Here is a 20,404-nt window from a genome sequence, read left to right on the forward strand (position 1 = left end):
TTCAAAGTGGCCATTAAATCTAGTAGGTACTTTGAAATACAAATGTTTGTGTGTGACTTGAAAGACATATCACAGCATATATTTTATTTCAGTGTAGACTTAGAAAGAACTGCCAAAATCTGTTTTTCTTAGGTGGTGTCCCAGACGTCTATTTGAGAAAAACATAAAATAAAATAGTGATTTGGAGACACTTATTAAAGACAAAGCAAAATGAAAACATTTGAAAAGAAAACAATATAATTAAGTAGTACAAACTAATTTAAAATACTATATACACACTGATATCTACAGGGGGGTTCTTGCATATGTCTTACAAGATTTTTAACTTACTGTTGTCAAACTTTTCTTTATTACTTTATTTCTTTTTAAAGCATAAAATTTTAAAAGACCAAGAATTTTCAATGTAACTTTTGTAACTGATTTATATGGAACATTAGCTGTTATCGGTACATTGTCATGACTGATGATTGATTTCTTGATTAAAATTAATAGTGATCATTGCCTTAATGAAAACAACATGGAATGACCCTGTCACATGCCACATGCTTCTGAAATACTTCTCACAAGGTTTGTTTTTCTATAAACAGTTTCGATTCAACTTGTATTTTTTTTCCAGGAATGCCCAAAGAAAAGTACGAACCCCCTGATCCACGGAGGATGTACACAATTATGTCCTCAGAAGAAGCAGCCAATGGGAAAAAATCACACTGGGCAGAGTTGGAAATAAGCGGTAAGAAAAAAAAAGGGTGGGTCCATGGCAAAAAAGTGATTTTGGATTAATTATTGACAAGTCCGACCTCTTCATTATAACTTCAGTTATAGTAAATATTCTATTAAAATTTAATCTACTTCAAAATGAATGTAATATGCTGATAGTGATTTCAAACTTAGAACTAGATTCTTCACTTGGATTAAAACCGACTACCGTACTTTGTTAAAAAATACAGGTAATCTTCAATTTATGACCATTAGTTATGGTGGCACTGAACGTAATGACTTACAATTGGTCTCCAAAGTTATGGCCATTGCAGTGTCCCCAAGGTCATGTCATCAAAATTCAAGCACTTGTCAGCCTTCCCACACTTATGACCACTGGTTTTCTTCAGCTTTCCCATCCAGCTCTCCCCCCCCCCCATTCTAGGCCCTTTTGATACCCTGCACTCCCTGATGCCCTACCTGATCTTTTCCACCCCCTCCCCACTAAGGCTGACTAAGCCTATCTGAACTGTCCCTTTGCAAGGCAGCTACTGGCTAGACTTTCTTCCTTAGATTACACATGATGGTTTCCTTGCAAGACCTGGGAAAGATGTCTTTCTGTGGCCAGCAGCTGCTTTGCAAAGGTCTGAATGCATCTTGTCAGCAGTGGGAAGAAGGGGTCCATAGGTCAGGTAGTGTGGTGGAGCACAGGATGACAGGAGCCTCAGAGTGGAGGGAGGCAATGGTGTCTGTGCCTTGGCTGCAGCTTCATGCTGTATTACAGCTCAGAGGCTTCTTATAACCCCAGAGCCATGGGGTGCCAAGAAGCCCCTTCACTACTGGACTTGGCTTTGCACTGAGCTGTAGCTCAGGAGCTTCTTGCAGCCTGAGAGCTGTGGTGGTCAAAAGGTCCCTATGTGCTGCCTGTTGCACGACATCTTTGCACCACTGGGCTTCCCAGAGTGTAGTGGGATTATGCTGGGCTGGATTGGAGCATCTGAAGTTTCCAAGGGTGGCACATCTTCACACTGCCCTGGGGTTCAAGGGTTTCCAAGAAAAGCCTCTCTCATTTGCATAGATCCATATAACCCTGCATGCTTTTTTGCTGGCCTCCCTGAGTTTGCACTGCACTGCACCACCTCCCAGGTAATGCATAGCCTGCATATTCCCTTCCTCCTTACCTGGGGGCTTCCTGCTTAATGACCTATGTGTCCAGAGCTGCAACAGCAACTAGGACTTCTGAGATTGCGACATAAGCGATGTAGTCACATTATGACCTCATCACTTAATAGAAATTCTGGTTCCATTTTTTCTAAGTCAAGGACTATCTTTATGAGTCCAAACATTATGTATAAATCTTATTGGGGCTTGCATGTGGTATTACTATTAAAAAAAAACACAATTATGGGCCTGATCCAGTCCTGCTTTGTTCCCTTTCACAGGGGGAACAAAATAGATATTAACGAACGCCTCCATTGTAGTCTTCTGTTACTTATATGGTAAAGCAAGAATAAAAATAACTTGTATTGAATGAAAGTGGAAAATTGGAGAAGGATAAGAGAGAAGTGTGTGCTTTGGAAATGGTCTCGTACTGACAGTCTTTGACATTGCTGCTAGAAAATTCTGAATTATAAGTGCTTTTGTTCAGTGTCTTAGCTAGAGGACAAAGAGAGCAGAAAAAGGGGTCCATCTTTGATATTTATGTTGACCTTCCCTAATATACATCAGTGAGAGCCCTGTTCAATCAGATAAATAGGTTATCTAGCAATGACCCATCTGTCTCTCTACAGGATATTAAGCCTACACAGTACTCCAAGGCTTATGTTTCTGAATGTAGATTTTCCATTTTCTTTTATATATTTTTCATCCAAGCATTCAATTCCTTTTCAAAAGCAACCAAGTTAGTGAAGAATGTTTTTTTTTCCAGAGGGATGAGTGGGTTTGTTCTGATCTTACTGAAAGTCTATATCCTAATTTTTTCCCCCACCTTCGCAGAAATGCCTTCCATTTACTGTGTTTTCATACAAAGCTTGTACCATTCCAGATACTGTTTAAACACAGTTCCTAGTATCCATCCTCCCTAGCCTTCATAGGAATTGTGGAGGTTACTGATGAATAACTTCTGGAATGCCACAATTTATTTCCTATGCCACTATTTTGCTTCAATTTATTTTAAAATGTTTTAAAAAATTAGAAAATATTTTTTAAAATGGTTCTTAAATGAATTGTAGTGTTTTTCTGTCTGGTTATATCTTTGGATTTATTTCTTTGGATTCTTTGTTTTCATGTAATCTCTGGCTTTGTCTCTTAATATTTGCTGGATTACTTTTATCCATAAGATTTTATCCACAAAATTAGAAATGTGTCAAAGAAACTTCCCTTTGCAGAAATCATGTTGTATGTTCTTTAGCTATTGGTTGGTTTTGCATATGTTTAAAATTTCTACTTAATATAAACATATTTCCAATTAGTTTTCTGATTTAAATATTAAATAATCTGTAATTTTTAAATTCACGGTACTTCTATCTTCTGGTAAGGAGAGTAGTCTTAATTATTTGTTTCACTATCACAGTAATTTTGCATTTAAATTCTTCAAGAATTTTTAAGAATGTGCTATATATACTGAATGTTTTGATTTTCAGTTTAGATATTCCAACTTTTCCTCCTTAAAGATTTAACATTTAATATTTTATTATCTCATTTGCATTCTATTTATTCTTCTTTGTTCATGCTTTCATACTTTTCTAATAAAACTGCCTGCCTTTCGAGGGAGATTGGCTTTACATTCAGTAATTTTATTTGCAGACCCTTTCCAAATACAAGTGGCTCTTGACTTATGACCAAAATTTCCATTGCTAAGCAAGACAGTTGTTAAGTGAGTTTTGCCACATTTTATGGACTTACTTGCCACAGTTGTTAAGTGAATCACTGCAGTTGTTAAGTTAGTTACACAGTTCTTAAGTGAATCTGGCTTCCCCAATAACATTGTTGGAAAACAACTAGTGATTACATGACCCTGGAACACTGCAACCATCATAAATACATGCCAGTTGCCAAGCATCCAAATTTTAATCATGTGACCATGAAGATGCTGCAACTGTATAAGCTTGAAAAATGGTCATAGATCACTCTTTTTCAGTGGCATAGTAATTTGAAATGGTCACTAAATGAATAGTTGTAAGTTGAGGAGTACCTATAAGAAGGGCTCATTTTGCCAGGGGAAAATAGCATTCAGCAGAACTCGCTGCTTGAGGAGGGCAGAGTGATAATTTTTGCTATTTAAGGATAGCCCTCGACTTAAAACCACAATTGAGCCCAGGAATTTACGTTGCTAAGTGAGAAATTTGTTCAGTGAGTTTTGTCCCATTTTACAACTTTCCTTGCCACGTTTGTTAAGTGGATCACTACAGTTGTTAAATTAGTTACACGGTTAGGTGAATCTGGCTTCCTCCATTGACTTTGCTTGTCCGAAAGTCGCAAAAGATGATCACATGACCCCGTGACTCTGCAACTGCCATAATTATGAACCAGTTAGCAAGCATTTGATTATAAATCACGTGAGCATGGGGATATTGCAAGGGTCATAAGTGTGAAAAATGGTCACAAGTCCCTTTTTCAGTGCCATTGTAACTTCAAACAGTCACTAAATGAACAGTTGTAAGTTGAGGTCTAACTATCTGGTTTTGCTGATTACCTCTCTAGTAGTGTTGACCCTTTTCTCAGCCAGAAACAGGAGAAATAGTAATAGTATTGCACACCCCGTTTCTCATTAGGAGGGTCAACTCCAGCCAAACATTTCCAGCTGGTAATTGCTGCTGCTTCTTCCACCCATGGGTTTATATGCCCTTTTTGTACCGTTTCTTTGGGATGCATTAGTTTAAGTGATTGTAATTGAACTCTTTACACTCATTTCTAATGTTTTCCTTACTTACCTCTAGTCTGATGGACCAAACTACCATTATACCATTATCTTTTGACTACGGTGTCATCTTAAGCCAAGCGTTTTCAATTTTTTTGGGATGTTTCAGAGAAATCAATTTGAAAAGCTCAGTGACCTTTTTGATGTTAGCTACTGGTTGTTATCCAGTAAATCTGAAATTCTGATAAGGAATATAGAAATGACCATGTCAAAGTATAGGCACATACTTTTTATTAGCAAAATATTCAGTATACATTCATTTGGGGACTGGAGTAAACATTCTTTTAATCTATCCATGTTGGGTGCTGTACCAGTGAATATGTGATATATTTATTTGTATTACAGGTAGTCCTCAACTTACAACCACAATTAAGCCCAACATTTCTGTTACTGTGAGACAGGGCAGCTTCCAAAGGGCAACTGGGCAGCTAAAACAGATAGTTCTTAATTTACAACAGTTTGTTTCGTGACAATAGCACTGAAAAAAGAGAGCATCTCCACTCTCATGTGATCAAAATTTAGATGCTTGGCAACTGACTCATATTTATGACAGTGACAGTATCTTGGGGTCATGTGATCTTTTTTTGTCAACTTCTGACCAACAAAGTCAATGGAGAAGTCAGATTTACTTAACAACTATGTTACTAACTTAACAACTGCAGTGATTCACTTAACAACTGTGACAAGCAAGGTTGTAAAATGGAGCAAACCTCACCTAACAAAAGTCTCACTTGACAACAGAAATGTTGAGCTCAATTGTGGTTGAAAATCAAAGACTACCTGTATTTAAACCACAAACATTCTTTATAGGGAGTCCTCAACTTACAACCATAACTGAGCCCAACATTTCTGTCATTAAGAGAGACATTTATTAAGTGAGTTTTATTATCTTTCTTGCCATAGTTGTTAAGTGAATCACTGCAGTTGATAAGTTTGTAATCCAGTTAAACCCATTGCCAAGAATCTCAATTTTGATCACATGTTCCTAGGGATGCTAATAAGGTCATAACAGTGAAAAATGGTCATAATGGTCACTTTTTAAAGTGCCATTCTAACTTTGAACAGTCACTAAATGAACTGTTGTGAGTTGAGGACTACCTGTATACTTTTTAAAACTATTTTTTAATATCTTTTGGGGCTGTATTACCCAGGTTTGAGATGCCTGCTTTAAATTTTATGTTCAAATTTGCTTCCCTTTGTAATGTTGTTTTGAAGAACCATTTGATTGCTCCAGGCATTGATGAACTATGGCTCTCAGCAGCCTCAACTAGCATAGCCAGCAGTAAAGGAAGCTAGAACTTAGTAACATCTAGTTGCCGCTTTGCCACAATATATTAGAAGTGGAAGTGATCTAAAGTAGCCATATCGCTTTTGTTTTTTAGGGAAAGTCAGAAGCCTGAGTTCATCCTTGTGGTCACTGACTCACTTGACAGCTTTGCATCTCAGTGACAATTCCTTATCCCGTATTCCTTCAGATATTGCCAAGCTTCATAACCTGATTTATTTGGATCTGTCATCTAATAAGATTCGCAGTTTACCAGCTGAGCTCGGAAACATGGTGTCACTCAGGTAACACAATTGTTTAGACCATTGTGAACTCATTTCAGGTTCTGTGTCCTTTGGCATTTTGATTTGGCAGAAAGCTTCCAGTTCAGTAGGTGTGAAAATATACACTGAATCAAAGCTAAAGTATTTGTGGGTTTTGGGGTTTTTTTTTTTTTTTGAGATTTCAGTTTCCCTGTGCTTACTAATCCGTGTTAAACTTAATGGATCCGACTCATTATTAGTTGCAGACTGAAACCTGCTATGTGTATTTAATTAATAAGGCAAATAGTATATTTTGTAAGAATTAGAAACAGTAACATTTGAGAGGCGGGAGGTAATAAGAGATAAATATTCTGCACATTGACCTCTTCTCCCACTCTCTATCCACCCCTTTTGGACACTTTGGGTTATGCATTGCTTCAATGTTTTCTTGTGAAAACCTCTTCAAATTATTTGTACTTTCCCAGTTAGTTATCTTTATTGTGCACATGTCCACAAATATAGTCCTATCCATATAATACCTAGTTTTGTTTTTTCCTGGTTTATCTTTGGAGCTGTGTCATAGGTTGCACTATGAGCAGTGCAGTAGTAAATAGAAACTTGATTTCAGTGAGTTCTATAATAAAACACTGGATGAAACATGTTCCATCAATACTGAGCGTATATATTTTAAATCACTTACAATTTTATTGTTGCTTGGAATGAATTTATTTGGAATACTTGGGATAAAAAATGAGCCTAGTCTTTCCCCTTTTCAAACAATACTAAATAACCCTGTGATCCATTGGGCTAATCCTTTGAGAGAAAGGTGATCAGAATAACATTAAATTTTAGGCTGACCAATTTTTTTTTTATCCCAATCCTTGACAATCCCATGATCATCTCAAAAGAGTATATATCATAAATACAAAAACAATCACATTGAAAACAATCTTTAATAATAAGTCCTAAAGTTCTTACCAGAACAGGTAAACAGAATGGCCACAGATGGGCAAAACTGTGGAAATGAGAGTGATGTCCAACTTCCTTCCTGCTTCCCCATTGACTTTGCGTGCGAAAAGCTGAAATCACAATCACATGACCACAGAAACCCTGCAATGGTCACAGTTTTACAAATAAAGTTTATCTGAACATTGCAGACATTTGAATTCCACAGGAGAAGTGGATCTTAGATTTTTAGAGCATTCTTTAACTTAAAAGGATTTTAGGTACCTTGATTCAAAAATTGTTGTGATATTCCTAAATTATTCAGCTAACTTGAGGTTACAAACAAATAAATGAAATGAAAGTTTTAGTACTATATAAATGGATCCAAATGATGCTGTTCCTTCAAGAAGAGCAAAGGATGAAAGTCTGGACTTAAAAAATATTCTGTTTTTGTGTAAAGATCTAATTTACTGTTTTTGAAGTAAGAAATATTTATGAATTTTATATAGTTTTGAATAAGTATTTTTGAGTTATAATATGTGTTCATTGGATTAGCACTAGGAGATCTGGGTTCAAAGTCCCATTCAGTCATGAAATCCTCTGAGTGACCTTAAGCCACTCATTGTCTTTTGGCTACCATTTAAAAACTACTTACTTATTAGCTCCTTAAATCATTTTGATTAGTAATGCTGGCTTAGGAATTATTGCTTCATTGTTTTACTTTCCTAATAGTTCTAATAGGATTATGTTTAGAACACTAGCGGGTTTGTTTTAATTCATTGTGTTTAATATTATTTTATTAATCATAATATTTTGTAGTCTCCAATATTCCTAATCCTCATGGTTCAAGCTTCGTGTATTTTTGATGTGTGCTTTAATATTGTTTCTATTTTTCACTGAAAGGTTTAGTTTAATTAAATATGTTATCTTACTACTTTTTTTCTTTATGTGACTGAACATCAGGGAACTCCATTTAAATAACAACCTGTTACGAGTTCTACCATTTGAGCTGGGAAAACTGTTCCAGTTACAGACCTTGGGTTTGAAAGGTATGCATTTTCCATTTTGTACTTTTTCTCCATTTTTCATTTTGTTTTATCTTTAGCAGCTGTCACTTTCTGTCTGATATTAAATAAACAAGACTAGATTTAAACAGCTTTAAATTATATTAAAAAAATCTTTGTACTGCATTCTATTTCTGTTTTTAAATTTCCCCCTTTTAAGGCACTAAACCAGTCTTGTTTTTTTGTCACGCCTGAACAAAAGTAGTGTGTGAATTTCTTCTTCTCCCCTGCCCCCCAGCTGAATCCAATCTGGTTTACTGATAATTTTATGAAGTGAGAATCTCAGGTTTTCAGTAATTACTTGACTTCTGTTATTTTGAACTGAATTTCCCAGATACTAGCCATAATAATAAAACACCTAAATCTGTGTTCTTGAGCTTTCATTCTTCCTTTTGTCTAAACATTTCTGCAGGAAACCCACTTACACAGGACATTCTGAATCTTTATCAGGAACCAGATGGAACAAGAAGGCTACTGAATTATTTGCTTGATAATCTGGCAGGTACTGCAAAAAGAAGTAAGTAGTGCTTTCCAAATAAATATATGTGTATTCTTTATCACAAAAACTCTTTTATTGTTGAGATATTTTTGTTTTCCTCATTAGTTTCAACAGAACAGCCTCCTCCCAGATCTTGGATTATGCTGCAGGAACCAGATAGGACAAGACCAACAGGTAATGGTGAAGCAATCTTTTTAATAGATTTGCTTGACCAATTTCTTGAACCATGTTCTTCCATTTTAGAGGTGCATATCATATGGTAGCTTGAGGCTAATCGTGAAACAAAACTTCAATTATTTTTGGTCTGAAATACAGGAAGAGTAATTTAGTAGTATAAACCTTATCTTTTTTCTAGAGAAAAGTTTCTTTAGTTCTTAAGTTAAAGTGGTCTTGGGTTGGCTGTTACAAAAAAGATTTTGCAAAATTTTGCAATTTATTCTAAACACAGTTGTGTGGCAGTACAAATTAAAACCCCAAATGGGGTTGGTGTATGTTTATATGTGTTTTACTTAGATTAAAAAAAGATATATTCTTTTCTGATTAAAAAATTGGTGATGTTTAAAAATAACAATTTCACAAAAGCTACGATATAAAGTAGTTAATTTACAAGATTTGGTCAACAGTTAAACCAAAACATAGTATATGAATTATATTCCATAATTTAGTATTTATTTGTTTGTTTGTTAAATTTATCTCCTGCCTATCTCACCATAGAACTACTCTGGGCAGCTTACAACAATAAAAACAGAGAAATAAAAACAAGTGTAAACATAACAGTAGCAAAATAATAAAACAATGTAAATACAGTAATGTGAGATTTAAAGTTAGGTAGAAGAAGCAGCAATGTGGGGTGGAGGTGAGGTTTGTTTGATATGCAGGGATACTTGCTTTTTAAATATAAATTGTAGTACAATTTAGACAAAATATTTTAAAATATATTTATTAGAATATATATTTATTTATTAAAATGGTCTGAGTGAAACTTTTTTCTCTCCAGCTCTGTTTTCTGTCATGTGTTACAATGTTCTGTGTGATAAGTATGCTACTCGGCAGCTATATGGATATTGCCCATCATGGGCACTGAACTGGGAATACAGGAAAAAAGCTATAATGCAGGAAATTTTGAGTTGTAATGCTGACATCATAAGTCTTCAGGTAAGTGCATTTCCTTTTGTAATACGATGATCACCTTTTAAAGCTGTTAATATATAAGTTATAATGTATTTTTGTCATCTGTAGTATCCCTCACTGCCTTTATCACTAAAATGAGCCCTTAGCTTCTGCTTGTGAACTATTTGAAGGTAATCACAGACAAATGAATAGAGCAATAGTAAACAAGTACAATGAAGCTTAAATATTTTCTACCCCACCCCATAGTGAGAGGCACTGAAAGTCATTTCCTGATTTATCATTCATCTGTTGTGATTCAGTTGCTTTCCCATCTGTTTTAAGGATGGGCTACATGGTCACAGATGATGTGCCAAACTAACAGATGTATTGAAAAAAATAAAGTTGCAGAGCTTCTCTGCTAGGGATTACATGGGCCTTGAAGCAGAAAACAGGAATTAGGGTCAACCCCGCTGGCTAGTGCACACTTCACCAAGCCACGGAAATGCTAATTTGTTTTTTGTGTTAAATGTAGCTTGTCATCTCATGAGTTTATATTATATTATAGCTTGTCATCTCATGAGTTTAAAGTGTCCATCAATAGATATAAATTGGATGCTTTCTAAATAGCAATTAAATGGGCAAAAATAGTCCAGATTTCCAACCCTGCCTTTTGGAGTTTCATTTCTCTTCTGTTCTTCAAATGTGTAGCTTTTCATTGTGACCTAGGTTTTTTTCTGTTATAGACATATTTTTGCATAAATAATCTAGTAATCTAGTATTTTTGATCTTACCTTTTATGTGATGCACTTACCACTAGAATTCTGGCATAAATAAATAGCTCTCCTTCTTTATCTCCTAGTTCAGTGATGTGAACCTTTTCGGCATTGAATGCCCAAACCAGAACGCATGTGCATATGTGTGCATGCATGTGCATGTGTGGGCCAGCCAGCTGATCTTCGGGTTTCTGGCACGCACATGCCTGCCAGCCAGCTCATGTTCACAGAGCACTGGAAACCTGAAGACCAGCTGGCTGGCGCACATATGCCTATTTTTGGGGCGTTGATTAGGAGCTGTTTTCAAGCTGTTTTTTGGGCCGTTTTCCAGGCCACTTTCTGGCACTCAGACACCTGCGAAGACCAGTTCACCAGGAACCAGAAGAGCAGCTGGCGACGGCGTGTGTGCAAACAGAGAGAGGGCTCTGTGTGCCACCTCTGGCAGTCGTGCCATAGGTTCACCATCATAGTCCTAGTTTATTGAGGAAACTACATATTATAGGTCCCAAGTTTCTTAAGAGCTATTCTTTATTGATCTGGATTTTTCTGATCTTGAAAAATGCTCAAAAATATATATTTTGCTCCATAAATATAGAAGCTTTTATACCTGCATATTTTGTATATTTAAGTACTATCAGTGATCACTTAAAAGATTATTGCAGTTGCTAATGTGCTAAATTGAAAAGAATTGCTTAGAATTGAGCTCCTCAATTTTAGGGTCTAGCTGCCATTCAACTAGATTTTTTGTAAGTTCAGTGGACTCTAAACTAAATTCTTGATTGGCTGAAGTAACGAAATAATTGTTTTGTAATGATAGTTTAGTTAGGGCCTACCATGAGATCTTACAAATAGCATGTATTGATTGCTTTTCTATTTTGTATTGTTGTTCTCCGATGTTTTTATCTTCTAATTTTATTCTTCACTCAAATAGTTATTCTATTGCTGACTGATACCCTTACATTTTTGAGGCTTTAGACTATTCAGTCAGTTACTATTAGTTTAGTTTAATTAGATATGCACCGTGTGCTTTAGATAGATAATGTGCTTATTTCATGCTCAGTACAAAAGAGGCCCATATTAAAGCAGATTGAATTGGAATCTCCTCTTCACAGCAGAGAGTGTCATCCTTGTATTGTTAAATAAACCCATGAGACATACAGCCAGCATGCAGAGAACAAAGGGAGCTAATCGCTCATTGACAGTCTTTCTATCAGCACCTAGTTTTAGCAGTTAACAAACATTTAGTTCTTTAACAGAGCAGGCCTACTGTTTGTCTGGAAAGACCAGAAGAAGCCTGGTAACCCAGTACAGAAACATTGTGTATTCAGTTTGAAGCTTTGTTTTGTTATTACAAAAATTACTTTGAAATTATTGCACTGTAACTTAGCATTGCACTTAATAATTCTCTTACTATGGTGCGTTGATTTGGAAAGAGAAATTGTACGGTACCATAAAATAAACTGTTCTTTTGTCAGCAAGAAATAATGGAAAACTCACAACCAAACAAAAACATGGTCCCACATATACAGGGCTCAAGTCAAGAAAATTACACTGAGCAGAAGCCTAGCAACACAAAAAGATAAGAAAAGCTCACTGAAAACCGTAAAACAATATTGTCTCTGTTCTGACATTTTTAAATATTTTGGAACCCCAATACAATAGGAAGGCAATAGGAAGGCAACCTGAGCATGCACAGGTTGCTCAAATATACCAAAGCTTAACAAACTAACATGGTGTACAGTACTAGTAGTATTTGCATTTACACAAGCTCAATATCACTAGCAATATGCAAACACATATTTGAGTTATCTCAAGACACAGCAATGATTAGGCTTATTCCGTTAGTCTACATCAGAGGTGTCAAACTGAAGGACTGTGGGGTGCTTAGATCTGCCCTGCTAAACTGCTCTGGAAGCAGTGAAGAATTGGCCCGCCGTGCCTCTCCCAGCAAAAATGGGCTCCCAAGCTCCGTTTTCACTGGCAGAAGGTTGCAGGAGGCTGTCGCAGTCGAAAACGGAGCTCGGGAGTCTGTTTTAGCTGGCAGAGTGCTCGGCCCACCGCAGGCACCAACACGAGTGACATGCCTCGCCCCCCCTCGGTCAAAAAAACCCCCTGATGCGGCTGTCAATGAAATCGAGTTTGATACCCTTAGTCTGTATGTAATTTCAGTTATCTATCATTCTTAGGGCTCATGTTTGATTTAAACTAAAAGCATCCAGAGGGGACTGCGGGAAGGGATGATGCACTGATATAAAATGAGCTCTGACCTTTTGTATATAAGTTGCATGAAAGGATTAGTACAGACAGTGTGACAGCTTTTATCATCTTGATGAAAGTTCTGGATCCTGTGGATGCCTCTGGTTTAAACTATATTGTCATAACTTAATTTTTGGACAGTTATGTATCATTTTCTTATAGCAATTTATATGAAATTTAAATATTTCTACATTCTTAGGCTCTCAAGTTATTCAAATAGTGCCAAAACATGTAACATAACATGTAATTTGCTGAAGAATTTGTCTAAAATTAGTAAATAAAGTGTAATGGACGAGCCCTGTATAACTTTATTTTCCTCACAGAAGCTGTCACTAGAGATGTGCAAAATTATTCAATTTCAAACTTTGTGTAACAGAACACAATGGTTTCAAGCGCTAGTTAAGAGGTTTTTGACTGTTCAGAGCAGTATAATTGGGCAATAGTTTTGTGCTGTAATTGAGTTCTTTTCTCCATCCATTTTCCAGTCTAGCCAGTCATATCTTAGCTATTAATGCTTTAAACTCAGGGTGGGGGGTGGGGATACAATTAAACACATGATCAGACAGAAGAAACCTCGTCAAAGCTTCATGGCTGGCGGCCTGCCAAGTTCCTGCCATTAAAAAAAAACAGTGACTTTGCTCTGTGGAAATTAGAGTTCATGTAGGAAAGAGAGAGCTCTGATTTATTTTGCAGATAGGTATGATTGCAAAGGTATATGTGTGTTTGTACTTTATACAGAAATGTTCATATTAGTAGTCTTGACGTATAGACAGTGTTTTGGTTTGTTGAATCTTGATGTACATGGGTGTGCCATGCGTACTTTGATACCTTGTAAAGTTAATGATATGTGTTCAATTATTTCTGCAGCCAGCAATTGGGACAACAAAGTTTCTTTTGTTATGCTTGCATGTGGTATAAGGCTATGGAAGGAAAGGGAGGAGGAAGGAACAGTGACTGCTAAAATCAGATAAAGGGATTATTCTTTTAAAAAAATAACCCAAATCACTGCAGATTAATTAATTGAAAGACATTTTAAAAAGTTGAGCACTTTCAGTACTCTATTAACTGAAGAGGTTTATTTAAAGAACTTGAAAAGACAACTGTCAGGTTTGATAGTACATTCTAATTTAATCTAATTTTTTAGTTAGATAAGAGCAATATTTCCATTGTTTCCTGCGGGAATTTATGCTATTAATAATATTGAATAGGCCCAGTTTTCTGCGGTTTTAATAGTAGGTAGCATTCAGCATACAAATGTCTTCAATCTACTCTGGAACCATGAGGGAACAGAAACAAGCCCCAGAGTTTCATTATTGCATATAGTCAGAATACTTAAAAATAGAAGGCTTCTGCTGCTAAGGATTTTTTCCAATTTTGCAGTAACTTGTGTCTATATCTGAAGTTGGACATACTTTGGGCCTGTTGCTGGTGTACTATCCAACATTTTATCTAAGAACATTTAGGCTATCAGTCTTTTCCAGACCATATGCAGATGAAATTACAGCAATGTCTTGGCCAGAAGTGGATTTCACATAATTTTATCCACCGGCTCTCCACACACCAAAACTGAGTGTGCACGCACGCTTTGTGAGTGCGCACACACGCTTTGTGAGTGCGCACGCACGCTTTGTGAGTGCACACGCACGCTTTGTGAGTGCGCACGCACGCTTTGTGAGTGTGCATGATTTCTATGCATGCGCTTTGCTCACGCACATGGTTTGCACGCATGCACTGTTTAGAAAACGTGGCTAAATAGGACGGCATAGAGCCGGGGCGGATGGGCAGACCCATACACAGGTTGCCACTACTGGTTGGCATAGAGCGGGGCGGATGGGCAGACCCATACACAGGTTGCCACTACTGGTTTGCTCAAACTGGCTGAATACCATCGCTGGTCTTGGCAATATTATTACAAGAAAGTGTATACGATATTTTGTGGTGTGAGCTATGAAACCTGTGGGATGAATCCATACCTCTTAGGTACTTTAGGCAACCAGGAGGGAGATAAGGGGGAATGGATTCAGGATATTATTAATGCCTCTTTGATACAGGAAGTAAGTGAAAGAGGGGTTAGGTTGCCTGTTCTTAAGATGACTCTCAACCAGTCATATTGTTCAACTTCTTTTAGGGGAAGATTTTGATGGTACTTCAATTGCAAATTGTTCTAGGTAAAGTGGACTGACTGGATCACTTAGAATCAAGATCCAGACTTGGACATGAGATTAAGACTGTTCTGGCTGGTGAACTTGTACAAACTTCAATGAAGAGAGCACACCTGCCTAAACTCCTATTAGGTAGAACTTTTAATGTTAGGAATTAGTCTGAGTCTTCAGATTCAGAAGCTGAAGAGCTCAACCACTGACCCTAAGGCTACACTGCCTGTAGGGATTAGCTGAAGAGATTACTAAGAAGTCACAGTGCAGCTGAGTCAGCTGATCCAGAGCCTGAGTTAGGTAAACTCCTAAACCCAGCAATGCATCCCAAATTGCGAAGAGAAGGCCAAATGAAGTCACGCCACTGAAAGAAAGAAGCATGGCTCAGCAAATTAATCAAGATGATAGTAAGGGCTATGGAAAGGAAACTTGACAATTACCAAATCAATCTGCATGCATGTGATCATATATCAATGCTTCTTTGGATTGTCTGGATGAATTTAAAAACCTGCTCATTCTAGGACCACTTCTGAATTGGCCTCCACCCCACCCCTCTACTGTTAGTTGTTATGTTTTCATTCCCTAAGCCGAAAGTCTGCTGATTGCAATGTGTTTATGCCACTACAGTTAAGGATTTATGACTACAATAAAGACCTTGAGTTTGTATCAAAGCTGGCTATATGTGTGTGCAGTTGGCAGCACAAGATAGATGGAAAGTAAGTCCTTTAATTGCAGTCATTGACAATTGAAAACACAGCATTTCATCTGATCATACAAATTGTACAATGTAGAATGTAACAGCACCAGTTCAAAAATGCCCTGTTGTAGTGCCTGAAAATACTTTAGCCTTTTTAGCCCAGTGCAATTTGTATATGAGTTTTTGCATTGAAAACCTCCCATACACCATTTTCAAGCCAATTTTGTTTTTACTATCTAGTTCAGTAACAAAATGGGTTACATCTCCATCGTTTCCTTGTTTAATTATAGTGAGATTATCAACCATTTCAAGTTGAAATAAACACTGGGCTGTAACAGGGAAGTTGCTCAGTCATTATGCAAATGACTGTGACATCCTCTCACAAGAATTGAAGTGGAATGAGATAGCTGAGATGAACTAGTTGCAGAAAAGATTGACAGACAGGATCCTGACTGAGTTGGCCCGAGTAAAGTGCCCAATCTCTCTGCAGGACCTGATTCACTTATACCTGTGTATTGATGGATGCTTCCAACAATATAGAGGACTAGCTGAATACCTGTGGTCTGCTACGAAACTATGTGATCGGGCTTGATAAATTGACACAGGTTGAAAATTAGTGAGTAGTTACCATCAACCTCTCCTCTCCCCTTCTCTCCCTTAGGCTTGCCCCACAGAATCCTCCCCTATCCTATCCCCTTCTCTATCTCAGCCTGGCCCCACAGAAGCCTCTTTTTCTTTCCTATCCCATTCTCTCCCTCAGGCTTGTCCCACAGAAGCCCCACCTATCTTATCACTTTCTCTTCCTCAGATTTGCCCCACAGAAGCCCTACTTATCTTATCACCTTCTCTCCCTCAGGCTCCTCACCAAACTCCCAGCCAGCAGGCCGGGTGAGTCATACACGGGCCACACCCATGTCCAGGTTTTCAGGTAGGGAGGGGGGAATAGAATATCTAACTTAGGGGTCCTCAACTTTTTCAACAGGGGGGCCAATTCACGGTTCCTCAGACTGTTGGGGGTCTGGACTGGCTGGGTGTGCGTGGCTAGGTCATGTGACTAGGTGGGCATGGACAATTTAACAATCCACTGAACAATGCACACAAATTAAACTTTAGTTTGTTTTGCTCCAGGGGGTGTTTTATTTGCTTTTGTTTGCATACTGCTCTTTTGGTTGCCTTTTCTTTTTACTAGATCATTTTTTCAGTTGTTCAGGAGTCTAGTAGTCCTATTCGGAAACTCAGTTTTGCAGCAATTCTTCTCAGCCCAAGGAGCTTGAGAAATCTCTCTCTCTTCTCCCTCCCTCCCCCCTCTTTCTGTCTGTCTGTCTGTTTGTCTGTCTCTCTCCCCCCTCTCTCTTTATCTTGTGGAGGTGAGGGAGGTAAAGAACAGGCTGTTTTCGCCAGACTTTTAACCTCCTGGGGCGTCTGCGCCCTGTTTTTCACCCCCCTCACCTCCAGAAAATGTCTGCAGGCCAAATTTGTTGGTCTTAGCTTTCAGTTCCAGACCGTGGGGCTCGGAAGGTAAGTCCTGTGCTTGGCCGAAGTGTGGGCAGGGCAGTCTCCTGGTCCTGCGTGGGCCTGATTAATGGCTTTTCAGAACTCTCAACTTCTTCATCCTACCATCTCTGAAAAAATACACCATCCAGATGATAAACCTCAGGCAGAAAGGTTTCCAAGAATTAAATGACTCCTTCTCCACCCAGACTATATTCTAACATCCTAGCCCTCCTGAACTATTTGCAATGGAAACTAATAATTCTGATACCACAATAAATGTTATTTCAACTAGAAGAGAATAGCACTATATCATCTGGGATGAGAAACTCTTAGCTATGTAGGTAGCCTTTGTAACTTGGAGGCATTTACTGGAAGAAGCTCAAAACCCTGTTGAAGTTGGAACGGATCATTGTAAACTGGAATACTTACAAGCAACTCAGAAGTGCTACTAGCTGTTGTCAGAGACCAACCAAGGACTACCTAGACCCCAGAAAAGTGTATCTGTTCTTCATTATTGACTTATGTTGAAAAAAAGTGTTGATACTTTTTCTAAAATGGTACACTTTAATACCTTCTTCATACTTATCAACAAATTAGTTCAATTGTTCCTGAACCACATCCCCTATATTTATGCATTGCATAAACATTTTATTTTGGAGCATGAAATTCCATTCACATGAGAACTAGTTTGGTGTAATGGTTAAAGGCACTGGACTAGACATCCAGGAGATTCTGTGCTTCAGTCCTGCCTCAGGCATGATCTGGGTAACTTTTGGTCACACATTCAGTGCTAGAAGGCTGGAAAGACTGCTTGTTCTATGCCAAGTTTTTCATACCAATGCTTAAAGTCAAGCTTTATTATGGAACATAAGCCAAAATCCAGTACACGGTAAAAAGGCTGCAGCCATGCATAAACTACTTTGCTATTAACAATATGAAATTCTATGGGCTACAAATGTAAATGTAGCATACATCCACAGAAATAACATCTTATTTTGCAAACTGGCTAAACTACTTTTTTATCATTTGCCTACTTTAAATGCCAGCCTTCGAATCTACACAACTGGTGCTTAAGGATCAGACAAGGAAATGTGCAAACATTTTGCTGACTGACTCAACTTTGTCCTGCTCTTTCAGCTGGTCTGGTTATCATCAGATACTATAAGTAATTGGTCTGGATCTGAAGGAACAGGTCTATGACTTGAGGGGTTTCCTAAACTCACAACCCTATGCTTGAGTAAAAATAAAGGCACCATGGTCATGGGAGTCTATGCCCAGCTTTGACCTGCACTTCTGTTGTAACTTCTGAGTTATGAAGCCCTTAACCTGAGTCTTCTGCCCCCATAATGCTGTATTTAGACTATTACAATGGGTCTGTGTTTGGAGATAATTCAGAAACTGCAGTTGGCTGAAAACATAGCTGCTGGCGAAATCTAGCAATTTAGGACTATAACATCTGATGCTTTCATAACTTCAGTGGTTACTAGTAGACTTCCAGTTCCAATGCATACTTCAGTATTCAGCCTATAATCGTGATGGTGAACCTATGGCACACAGAACCATCTCTCCAGGCACGCCAGCCGTCACCTGTTGCTCTTCCGGGTTCCGGCATACACATGCGCACCAGCCAGCTGGTCTTTGAGCATATGGGAGTGCCGTAAACCAGAAACGCAGCTCCCTGGCATGCATGCGTGCACCTGGAACCAAAAGATCAAGTGACCGGCGCACATGGGCACACCAGAAACCGGAAGCTCAGATTCCCAGCGCATTCATGTATGGTGGGAAACTGCTCTTCTGGTTTCTGGTGCTCTTGTGTGCATGCACACCTGCTCCTGTTTTGGCCCTCAGTGCCAAAAAGGTTTGCCAACACTGGCCTATAAAATCACAGCCATCTATTATAGCAAGAATCAAACCATTCTGTCTATTCATCCCAGGAATACAATGTTTACAGTCTACAAGAATTAAAGAGAGGTGATGTAGGAGATGACCAGGTTGAGCCCGAAGGAGAGATCAAACATGTCACTAATCTTGAATCCCTTCATGGCTACAGTGATCTAAGTCCAGTCCACCTTGAAATCCATTGAGTCTTATCTACTGCTAGTTTGCTTTGACTGTTAGTAGTTCAGATTCTTGTAGAGAGCATTAGCATATAGTAAAACATTTTAACTGCCTGGATTCCTGATTTCCTGCACTTGACAAGCAGTCCTTTTTGATCATGGCTATGGTTATGGAACAGCTTACTTTCACAAAGCCATTTATGTTGGTATTGGACTGTCTTTTCTGAGAAGGGTATGTTTTAATGTTTTGCGGGTTTTCAGTCAACAGTTTTCAGTTAATGTGATTTTTGTTTTGTTTTGTGGGTCTCAAGTGTTTTCATTATTACTTTGTAAACTACCTATAGTCTTTTGGAATTGGGTGATATTCAAATCTTTGTAATAATCACAAATGAATATATCGTATTCAACTAATTATTTGCTTTCTTATATTTTAGGAGGTTGAAACTGAGCAGTACTACAGTTTTTTCCTAGCAGAATTGAAAGAACGTGGGTACAATGGATTCTTTAGTCCAAAATCCCGGGCTAGAACAATGTCTGAACAAGAGAGAAAGCATGTTGATGGTTGTGCAATATTTTTTAAGACAGAAAAGTAAGCAAACGCTTTTTCCCTGGATAACATGCATTACCTTGCCTAACAAAATCAGTCCCCCCCCCCGCAACAAAAACTATTGCTTTAGCTTTAGTTACTCTACTAAAAAAAAGGTCTTTTTATAAGTTACTGATTTAAGAATCTTGTAATACCTCAGCCGTTAACAGCAAAACTGTTCATTAATGAGGTATGAAGAAAGGGGGCTTTGGATTTTAAAGTACGGATGTGAAATACATTTCAAACTGAGTTACCTCAAATCTGAAACACTCATATTGGGTGCAAAATGGCCCACATAAGGTTGTAAAATACCTGCTTCAGGTATGAGATGGGCAGTTTCAAGTGTTTGGGGAACGGAATTAATTGGAGCTCAAAAAACTTCAGAGCTATACAAAACAGCCTGCTTTCCATTCAAGATGGAGCACGTCATATTTTAATGAGGTGTTTGGCAGTTGAAACTGTTGGAGTCAAATATTTTGCACACCAGTTTCTTCAGCATTTTTTTCATAATGGCAAGGAGATTTGATTGCTATTGAAGAATCAGTATTGAATCCTCCCCCCTCCTCGATTCAGATGTTTAGAATTGTTGAAAGCAGTTTTTTGTTTTCTTTGTAGTTTGTGTATGACA

General features: G+C 37.9%; 1 protein-coding gene across 4 annotated transcripts in view; it reads left to right on the forward strand.

Moving 5' to 3' along the window:
* Positions 1-20,404, forward strand: part of CNOT6 (CCR4-NOT transcription complex subunit 6) — a 51,220-nt gene that overhangs the window by 17,748 nt on the left and 13,068 nt on the right. For all 4 annotated transcript variants that reach the window (XM_032209482.1, XM_032209481.1, XM_032209483.1 and 1 more), the window contains 7 exons: positions 617-730; positions 5,998-6,184; positions 8,051-8,136; positions 8,564-8,668; positions 8,756-8,824; positions 9,648-9,805; positions 19,625-19,779. In XM_032209482.1, the coding sequence (XP_032065373.1) occupies positions 619-730; positions 5,998-6,184; positions 8,051-8,136; positions 8,564-8,668; positions 8,756-8,824; positions 9,648-9,805; positions 19,625-19,779 (872 nt within the window). In that variant the 5' untranslated portion in view covers positions 617-618. The remainder of the gene's footprint in view (positions 1-616; positions 731-5,997; positions 6,185-8,050; positions 8,137-8,563; positions 8,669-8,755; positions 8,825-9,647; positions 9,806-19,624; positions 19,780-20,404) is intronic.

This window comes from Thamnophis elegans, chromosome 2, assembly GCF_009769535.1.
Source record: "Thamnophis elegans isolate rThaEle1 chromosome 2, rThaEle1.pri, whole genome shotgun sequence".
Classification (NCBI taxonomy): Eukaryota; Metazoa; Chordata; class Lepidosauria; order Squamata; family Colubridae; genus Thamnophis; species Thamnophis elegans.